Source organism: Phoenix dactylifera, unplaced genomic scaffold (genome assembly GCF_009389715.1).
Source record: "Phoenix dactylifera cultivar Barhee BC4 unplaced genomic scaffold, palm_55x_up_171113_PBpolish2nd_filt_p 000255F, whole genome shotgun sequence".
NCBI lineage: Eukaryota > Viridiplantae > Streptophyta > Magnoliopsida > Arecales > Arecaceae > Phoenix > Phoenix dactylifera.
Window position 1 is genome coordinate 51,360 of NW_024067748.1, and position 9,992 is coordinate 61,351.

At 37.7% G+C, this 9,992-nt stretch overlaps 3 protein-coding genes across 3 annotated transcripts; 1 reads left to right on the forward strand and 2 right to left on the reverse strand.

The window, feature by feature from the left end:
- Positions 1-1,085: 1,085 nt before the first annotated feature.
- LOC120105308 (agglutinin-like) lies at positions 1,086-2,642 on the reverse strand. The gene is made up of 4 exons (XM_039117658.1): positions 2,603-2,642; positions 2,472-2,521; positions 1,623-1,853; positions 1,086-1,533 (listed from the first exon to the last, which is right to left on the reverse strand). The coding sequence occupies exons 2-4, from the start codon at positions 2,472-2,474 to the stop codon at positions 1,138-1,140; spliced, it is 630 nt and encodes a 209-aa protein (XP_038973586.1). The 5' UTR covers positions 2,475-2,521; positions 2,603-2,642; the 3' UTR covers positions 1,086-1,137.
- A 4,234-nt stretch (positions 2,643-6,876) lies between these two features.
- On the forward strand, positions 6,877-7,500 carry LOC120105312 (uncharacterized mitochondrial protein AtMg00810-like). Its single transcript, XM_039117661.1, has one exon. It carries the CDS (start codon positions 6,877-6,879, stop codon positions 7,498-7,500), a length of 624 nt encoding a protein of 207 aa, XP_038973589.1.
- A 289-nt stretch (positions 7,501-7,789) lies between these two features.
- On the reverse strand, positions 7,790-9,132 carry LOC120105309 (jacalin-related lectin 3-like). The gene is made up of 4 exons (XM_039117659.1): positions 9,091-9,132; positions 8,962-9,009; positions 8,372-8,602; positions 7,790-8,286 (listed from the first exon to the last, which is right to left on the reverse strand). The coding sequence occupies exons 2-4, from the start codon at positions 8,962-8,964 to the stop codon at positions 7,966-7,968; spliced, it is 555 nt and encodes a 184-aa protein (XP_038973587.1). The 5' UTR covers positions 8,965-9,009; positions 9,091-9,132; the 3' UTR covers positions 7,790-7,965.
- Between the last annotated feature and the right edge of the window lie 860 nt (positions 9,133-9,992).

Sequence of the window (9,992 nt, forward strand, 5' to 3'; positions counted from 1 at the left end):
AGCTTGGTGTGTTATGGCTATTTTATCATGACACCAATTTTTTTGGCAGGAAGTGGGAGTTTCTTCAGTTTGGTTGAATAAATTATGCACAGACTGCTGTTTGGATCTGAGACATAGGACTGAGAGCCCAGGGGGATGAAGATATTCATGACACTGAATTTTTTGGCAGGATTTGGGGAATTTCTTCGGTTTTGGTTGAATAAATTATGTGAAGACTGCTGTTTGGATTTAAGACATAGGACTCAGAGCCCAGGTGGATGAAGAGATTTTAGAAACATCCATAGTTTTACTCTGTTGTATGGCTGTATAAACAAATTCATATCTGTTATATATATAAATCCCATGAACTGTTGTTATATACTGGCAAGAGTATAATTCCTTGAGCAAGGGCAATTCTCCGCCAAAACTGTTTGTTGCCATTTTTACCTTTGTGTGGCCATGTATCGTACCCTATTTGTTCACTGATTACAAGATAAGAATCTACCCAGATTTTAGTGATACATGTTATGCCGTATAGTTTATTGCATCTTGTTGCTCTCATCTTCACAGATTTTTGGCTGCTTATTTCTACAGAATTCTGCTGCTCCTGCTGAAATTGCTTAAAATTTTTAGGGACAGTTATGGAGAGCGATCCCTGGCTGATTACTTCTTAGCCGAAATACTGCTTTGTTAGTTTTTGCGGATGAACATTATTGAGTTTTGTTCTTGAGGTCTTCTAATCAAGTTTTTCCTCTATCCAGGATGATTATGATGTAAAAGAACATTAAGTGTATTTTAACTACATCCAAAGTGTATTCTATCAAAGTTCTTGAGGTCTTCTAATCAAGTTTTTCCTCTCTTCAGAATGTTTGTGATGCAAAAGAACATTAAGTGTATTTTAGCTTGTTTTCGTACTATAATGGATCAGACTAAATGTTGGACAAAACAATAACAAATTTTACGTCATGCAAACTCTGGGTTTATTCGTTCTGCGATGGAAGATCTGCCCGGGAGAAGAATGAAGGCTATCGTCACTGCCAATAGAGAAATCTATCACCTTCAAGAGCTCGTATGGGTGCTTTTTCAAAGTGAAACACCTCTAATAATTACATCAAACAGAAATTTATTTATCCATGAATTTATCATGGGATGCAGCAGTTAACTCACTTTAGGAAGTTTACACCGAATAATATTATAGTGGAGCGTGAATAACGATATTAACTCCTCTAATAATAATATTGCACAAAAATAAGTGGAGCGTGAAAAATTAACCTCGTTCAGGTAATGGCGCGAGATGATGTCTAGCGATGGATTTGATATATATGCCGATCGCACGAAGATAGCCGCTATCGGAACCTCCATGGAAACCCCGAAAGAAACACCAGAAGGAATATTGAAACGAAAGGGTGTCCCCTCCTCGATGCCGAACGGTCCATACGTGGCTCCATTGGTGCCAAAAGTGAGCGATCTTACGGCAGCTCCTGCATTGTTTCCTCTCACGGGCCCGTAGTATCCCCGCACCATGGTCAGAGTCTCCCAGGACTCTAGATCAACCTGCAGAGCAATGTAATTAAGATGGTGCAACCATGTCCGTTTAAACAAATGTGAATGAAAGGTGCCAAAAACTTGCTTCGGTTGCTTACACAATCGAATTTATCTCCATCTCCTCCATGCCTGGGAGCAAGAATTAATGTCCCTGATCCGTCAGTATATGACACTTGGATGGAGTTGATGGCATCTCCATGCGAAATTAGAATCTGCCTGAGCTTTCCATTGAACACCTCATCCCATTTCTCAACTCCAAGCGGCAGATTCCCTCGGGCACCGAGCTTGATAAGAATCTCCTTGTTGGGAGCGGATGTATTTATAATAGACTGGGACAACAAATCCAAAATTATCAAAAAAAAAAAGAATCTCATTGTTTATGGAAAAACAATAATATCATATCGACTTGCAAGAAAATCTAGGATTTCAGAATAGAATGCAAAGAAAAACAGGTTTGGCCTGGAGGACTGTTAATTTATTATGTTTGTGGAAAACAAATTGTTACAAGTTATTACGTACGTGTAATATTTATTTATTTTGTTTCGTTCCTTTCTTTCCATGTAAATCAAAATATGCAGGAAGGGTGACTGCATATAGAAGAAAAGAACATGTTCACATGAGAGGAAGCCATTATTCCCTCAAGCCTAGCTTCAATATTTATTTATTTTGTTTCGTTCATTTCTATGTTAAACTCATGCAGCCAACAGTTTCATGCTTCGAGGTTCTTTTGATTATTCCTCAAGCCTAGCTACAATAGCCTAGTTACACATACTAATTAAAACTTGATAACCTCCTAGATGTGGTTCTTTCTCATGAGTGAAATCATTAATACAGAACATTTTTAAAGATTAATTTCGCCCCCCCTCGAAACTAACTCTCTCAAGAAGTAGATCTTTATAAAATGGCTTCAATTTGCACTCCTACTCTAGGTTCACTTCAAAGCTTACCATCCGAAGGTGTGCTCCTCTTCAGCCAGGAACTAGAAGCTATGTACTGGCTGCAAATATTATGCCAAGAATCAGAAAAAACTGGTAAAGCCAGACCAAAGACTATTTAAAGCTTCCAAGGAGAGATTTACCTTTCTGTGTGGATGTCCAAGCAAACCATGTCAGTTTGGAAAAATGGAAAGAAACTTGAGCTCATATAGAGAGAGCAGCATTGGAGTTGGATTTTTATGGGTCGCAGCATCATTTCTGTACATAATGGTACCTTAGTGCTCGAGTTTATTCTCCAACAGTAGTGAATAGTTCTTCTACCCCCCCCCCCCCCCCCCCCAAAAAAAAAAAAATTTCTTCCTTTATATCTTCTTCTGGCCTCTTGCTGTGCCAACTGTAGTACTTGCTCTCGCCATTAGTTGTTTCCTTTTTTTATTTTCTTTGAGGTTTTCAATGATCTTTGGGTGGGTGAGGTTTTATTTACAACAAGCAAGCGCATCATGTTTACCATCTTTTTCATTTTAGATATTTTTAGCAATTCATTTTAGGTCATCTTAGTATCTTGGACCTCTCACACAACCAAGAAATGCTGACCCAGTGAGTTTGGCTGGTAACATGCAATTGAGTAGCAAGTGACGGTGGAGGTGATCTGACCAGATACGAAAGTTGAGGCTAGTGAGAAAGGGTGGTATCACATTCTATGCTCATCAGCGAGTTATTCTTATTCTCATTCAGAGATTAATATGAACCTTCTATGAAGAATAATTCGTAATGTGCCCATTAAAAGCAGAACTTCATATAATGGCTGACATATGCTATCTCTTGCTGATTTCGAAATATGCCCACTAATAGCCTTTTCTGTAACAAGAAGAAAGGCAAATTATGTCTGCTCGATTGGTTCATGAGAAGAATTTTTTCTCATTGAAATATTTTTTTAGAAAAGTTGAAGCCTGGATATATAATTTCTAAAAAAATAATTTTTGCATACTTAGTTGATGATGGAAAAGCGGCACATTCTAAAGTTGCTTATATTTGGTACAACATCTACTTTTTTTGAAAAAGTAACGTAAATTATTCATTATGTCCTTAGTAAAAAGAAAAAGAATTTAACCCATTCTATTTAAAAGCTTAAGAGTACATTTAAAAAAAATTTTACCTAATTTTCAGTCGTTGGGAATTGAACTTTTTCACATCTTATATGGATTTTTTATTCCATAAGATGTGGGAATCTTATTTTCATAGAAATGCTACTTTTCTATCTCTCTCCTTTGAATGCTACTTTCTCGTCTCTCTCCTTTGAAAACTCCAACTAACCATGAGGCTTTTCTCTATTTTTTTTGTTGATTGCAGTTTTTCTTCTCCTCTTTCTGCGAACCAAACAAGTCCTAAGATATTCCAATAGTTGGTGAATTCGGGTGAAGTCAATGCATGCTTTCATTGTTGTTCGAGGCCAGATATAGAAGTGGCAAAAGGAGAGTGCCTTTTCTGGGTGAAATTTCCAAAATAATTACATCAAAAAGAAATTTATGTCCATGACTTTATCATGGGATACAATTAACTCACTTCAGGAAGGAACCGTACATGCAGCAATCGAACATGAATATTGTCGCATCAGCAGATCCTGGAGGGTGACAGACGTCGAATGCCTGTATGGCGGACCGCACATGCTTGTAAGATAATGGATAATATCAAAGCGATAACAAATTCTTAAAATTTATTTAATCATTAATTTGTTGAAATGGCTCTTACAAAAGTTTCAAAGTAACATATGCTAACATAAATCAAATAATCTAACTAATCTAATTAAAATGTCAATAATTGGAAAAAAATCTTTGGAATCTAGTGCACTCTCCAGTCCCGTGCTAATCATTCTTTTGGATCTGAAAAACATAGAAACATATGATAATGAGCTATACTAGCCCAATAAGCAACATAATACTTCAGAGTGGAGTTAAAGCATGCTAGATATTTAATTAAAACACAAAATAATAGCTGAAAAATAAATCACAAATAAACATATTTTTTAAAAAAATTATTAAATATTTCGTAAACCTCTCCTTTCTGTGGAACCGAGTTTATGCTCTTTTCGGTTGATCATGTGTACCTATTTTCTCTTATCAACTGAAATAGGGTCCCAACATCAATAGGCTATAGCCACGTAATCCAGCAGCATGGGTTACACAAAATACCAAATCTACTGCTATTAACCATCGGTGGGCAACAATATCCTAAATACCACTATTCTAATCACTGGTGGTGTCGTATCGAAACTAATTTCCTTATATATTACAAATTGACAGGGCCAAAATAGATTTTTCATAATTTGCCCAGTCACATTTTTCAGATTTCATAACATATAATATAATTTTAAAATGATTATTAACATACCTGACTTGTTTTAACTAAGTACAAACATCTATCAGAATTTAATCCACTAATAATTACTTTACCAATAATTTGAAAAATATACTTTGAAGCATTAGATTACTTAGCTCCTTTTGCTTTAATTCCATATCAGACAAACATGTCAGATACATCTTTTGAGCTCACATCATTACATATACCTAGCTCTAGTCCTACTCCATTAATCGTTGTTGTAATCCTCAAGTCTATGGCATTCTTGTTTGGGTCATGCTTCTCTGTCTTACGTTCAGTTTTTGGCTTCGGGTGATCATTTAGAAAAATTAACTTCAACCTTTTGAACGTGTCTCTTGTCAATTAGGAAAACAAAATACTTTATCCTTTAATAAAAGTGTTTCTTTCTCCACTGTATCTTTTGATTTGATACACTCTGATATTTGGAGACCTGCTCTTATTAACAAAATAAGGGAGGATCATGATATTTTGTGATATTTTTTGATGACTACTCACAGTATAGATAGTTCTATCTTTTATGTGATCGTTGTGAGTTGTTTGACGTATTTTGTGATTTTCAATAGATGATCAAAACCCAATTTGGCCGGCTTAGAAAAATTTTCCGTAGTAACAACATAATGGAATATACCTCTACCTCATTCATGGAAGTGCTTAAACAAGATAGAATAGTATCTCATCGTTCTTGCCCTAACACCTCTCAGCAAAATGGTCGTGCCAAACGAAAGCATTAACACATCTTGGACACTATCAGGTCCCTCCTTCTTTCTGCTGCATTGTCTGAGTTTTTTTGGGGAGAGACTGCTCTTATAACAGTCTATACCATCAATTGGGTAACTTCTCTCACAATCTGAAATAAGTCACCATATGAAGTTCTTTATGAGAAAGTTCATGATTACTCTTTTTAAAAAGTTTTTGGTTCTGCTAGTTTTGTCCTGCTTCCTTCACATGAACATACTAAACTTGGACCATGCTCATGTCTTTGCTATTTCCTTGGTTATGGTATCGAACATAAAGGTTATTGTTATTATCATCCTATAGCCAAACGGCTTTGTATATTCCGATATATCTAATTTTGGAAACACAAAATGTTTTACGAGCATATCTCCGCTCTTCACAGGTCCTCCTCAATATTCCCCCATCTTTAATAACCCCATTGTTGATCTCTTCCCAGATTCTTCTTCTATTGCAGGAGATGGGAGCTCATCAAGTAACTTTTCAATGTCCGACTCCACTGGGTCTGGATCATCCACTAATCCAATCATCACAACTAGATTATCCGAGCTTCTTCTTAATACTGACCTCCGCCACTCTACTAGGGTAAGATCCACCCTAGCTATCTCATCTTAGTGATTACCATTGTTTTTATTCTCCTGCTACTCTCTATGAGGCTCGCAATTATTGCGAGGCCAATTCTAATCCTCTTTGGCAAAAGACTATGTCTGATGAACTCCAAGCACTTCACGATATTCATACATGGGATCTGACTGATTTGCCCTTTGAAAAGACTGTAGTAGGATTCAAGTAAGTGTATAAGATCAAGACTCGTGCTAATGGTTCAGTAGAATGCTACAAAGCTCGTCTTGTGGCTCGAAGATTCACACAGGAGTATGGTATTGACTATAATGAGACTTTTTGCTCTAATAGCACGTCTTACCACTTTTCGTTTCTTACTTGTAGTTGCAACTGTCAAGCGATGTAAGATGCATCAGATGGATGTTAAGAATGCTTTTCTCAATGGCAATTTAGTTGAGGAAGTGTATCTATAGCCTTTTCCAGATTTTTTTCATCCGTTTGAAAAGATTTGTCGTCTTTAAATGGCGCTTTATGGCCTTAAGCAAACTCCTCGAGCTTGGTTTTCCAAGTTCAGTTCAGTCCTCACTCAGCAGGGTTTTACTCCTAATGCATATGATTATGCATTGTTTCTTCGCCGATCTGAGGCTGGTGTTGTTCTTCTTTTGCTATATATGGATGATATGATTATTACTAAGATGACGTCTTAGGGATTCATGCACTTCAGCAGTTTCTTAGACGATAGTTTGAGATGAAAAATTTAGGATCCCTCAGCTACTTTCTTGATCTTGAGGTGACATCCAGCTCAGATGGCTACTATCTTTCCCAAGCTAAGTATGCTTCTGAGTTGATGTCTCGTGCTGGGTTGACAAATAGCAAGATTGTGGATAGTCTTTTAGAAATGAATGTTAAGTTTCTTCCTACTGATGGTGAACCATTAACTAATGCGACTTTGTATCGACAGTTGGTTCGTAGTCTCATCTGTCTGACCATTACACGCCCTGATATTTCTTATGCAGTCATCCTAGTTAGTCAGTTTATGCATGCACCACGCTCTACACACTATATAGCAGTTCTACGTATCCTCCAGTACGTTAAGGGTATCTTATTCCACGGCCTTTTATTTTCAGCCCACTCTACTTTGGATATTCAGGCCTATTCTAATGCTGATTGTGTTGGAGACCTTACAGATCGTCTCTCTACCACTGGCTATTGTTTCTCGCTTGATCATTTTCTCATCTCTTGGAAAAACAAGAAGCGGACTGTTGTCTCTTGCTCCAGTACAGAGGCCGAGTATCGTGCACTGGCAGATACTACATCTAAGTTTTCATGGCTTCGATGGCTACTGCATGACATGGGTGTTCCTTTTGACTAGCCGCTCCTCTCTTCATTGTGATAACATTAGTGCCATACAGATTACTCATAATGACTTGTTTCATGAGCAAACAAAGTATATTGAGATAGATTGTCATTTCATTCGACATCATATCAAGCACTCTTTAGTTGATACATGTTGCTTCTGCGGATCAGCTTGCTGATATTTTTTCGAAAGCCCATCTACCGAGGTGTCATCGTGATTTGGTTAGCAAACTTAAGTTGGAATCTTCGATAGCATCTTAAGTTTGAGGGAGGATGTTAGCTGTATATAAGTTGTATAAGAGCTGTATTGATTGCTGTATATGAGTTGTATATATGAGCTATATATGAGCCGTACATAGCCACCTTCAACTATAAAAGATGGGCTATAGGCTATAGCACTGTTTGAAGTATGAAATAAAGAACATAGTCTTCTCTCCTCACGTCTGCTGCTCCTCTCCCTCTACGTCTCTCTCCTCTTCCTCTACATCCACGGCACCGAACGAGTGGAGCGTGAGAAAGAAACTCGTTCGGGCTTTGGCGCGAGATAGTATCTAGCCATGGATTTGATATATATGCCAATCGCATGAAGATAGCGGCTATCGGAACCCCCATGGAAACCCCAGAACCTAACACCAGAAGGAATATTGAAACGAAATGGTGTCCCCTCCTCGATGCCGAACGGTCCATACGTGGCTCCATTGGTGCCAAAAGCGAGGGATCTTACAATGCCTGCATTGTTTCCTCTCAGGGGCCCGTAGTATCCCCCCACCATGGTCAGAGTCTCCCAGGACTCTAGATCAACCTGCAGAGCAATGTAATTAAGATGGTGCAAGCATGTCCGTTTAAACAAATGTGAAAGGTGCCAAAAACTTGCTTCGGGTGCTTACACAATCGAATTTTTCTCCATATCCTCCATGCCTGGGAGCAAGAACTAATCTGCCTGATCCGTCAGTATAAGACACTTGGATGGAGTTGATGGCATCTCCATGCGAAATTAGAATCTGCCTGAGCCTACCATGGTACACCTCATCCCACTTCTCAACTCCAAGCGAAAGATTCCCTCGGGCACCGAGCTTGATAAGAATCTCATTGTTGGGAACGGATGTATTTATAATAGACTGGGATAATAAATCCCAAATTACCAAAAAAGAAAAGAATTTCATTGTTTATGGAAAGCAATAATATCATAATGACTTGCAAGAAAATCTAGGATTTCAGAATAGAAAAACAGGTTTGGCCTGGAGGACTGTTAAGAGGAAACCATTATTCCCTCGAGCCTAGCTACAATAGCCTAGTTACACATACTAATTAGAAACTTGATAACCTCCTAGATGTGGTTCTTTCTCATGAATGAAATCATTAATATAGAACATTTTTACAGATTTCGCCCCCCCTCAAAACTAACTCTCTCAAGAAGTAGATCTTTATAAAATGGCTTCAATTTGCACTCCTACTCTAGGTTCACTTTAAAGCTTACCATCCGAAGGTGTGCTCCTTTTCAGCCAGGAACTAGAAGCTATACTGGCTGCAAATATTAGGCCAAGAATCAGAAAAAACTGGTAAAGCCAGACTAAAGACTATTTAAAGCTTCCAAGGAGAGACTTACCTTTTTGTGTTGATGTCCAAGCAAACCATGTTAGTTTGGAAATGGAAAGAAACTTGAGCTTATAAAGAGAGAGCAGCATATTGGAGCTGGATTTTTTATGGGTCGCAGCATCATTTCTGTACATAATGGTACCTTAGTGCTCGAGTTTATTCTCCAACAGTAGTAAATGGTTCTTCTTCTTCCAAAATAAAAAAGATAAATAGTTCTTGAGCTTAACATGTGTGACGATCTGCTCACTGAAGTGAAAATAAGCCAACTCTCATCAGATCTTTTTTCTTCCTTTATATCTTCTTCTGGCTGGCCTCTTTGCTGAGCTCAACTGTAGTACTTGCTGTCGTCATTAGATGTTTCCTCCTCTTCTTTTCTTTGAGGTTTTCAATGATCTTTGGGGTGGGTGAGGTTTATTTGCAACAAGCAAGCGCATCATGTTACTATCTTTTCATTTTAGATATTTTTAGCAATTCATTTCCGGTCATCTTGGTGTCTTGGATCTCTCACACAACAAAAAAATGCTGACCCAGTGAGATAAAGTTTGGCCGGTAACATGCAATTGAGTAGCAAGTGACTGTGGAGGTGATCTGACCACATAAGAAAGTTAGTGTTAGTGAGAAAGGGTGGTATCACATTCTATGCTCCGTGAATTATTCTTATTCTCATTCAGAAATTAATATGAGCCTTCCATGAAGAATAATTCGAAATGTGCCCATTAAAAGCAGAACTTCATAATGGCTGATAAATGCTATCAGTTTGCTGATTTCGAAATATGCCCACTAATAGCACTTTTGTATATTTAGTTGACGATGAAAAAGCAGCACATTCCAAAGTTGCTTATATTTAGTACTGCATCTACTTTTTTAAAAAAGTTAACGTATCCCATTCTATTTAAAAGCTTAAGAGTACAT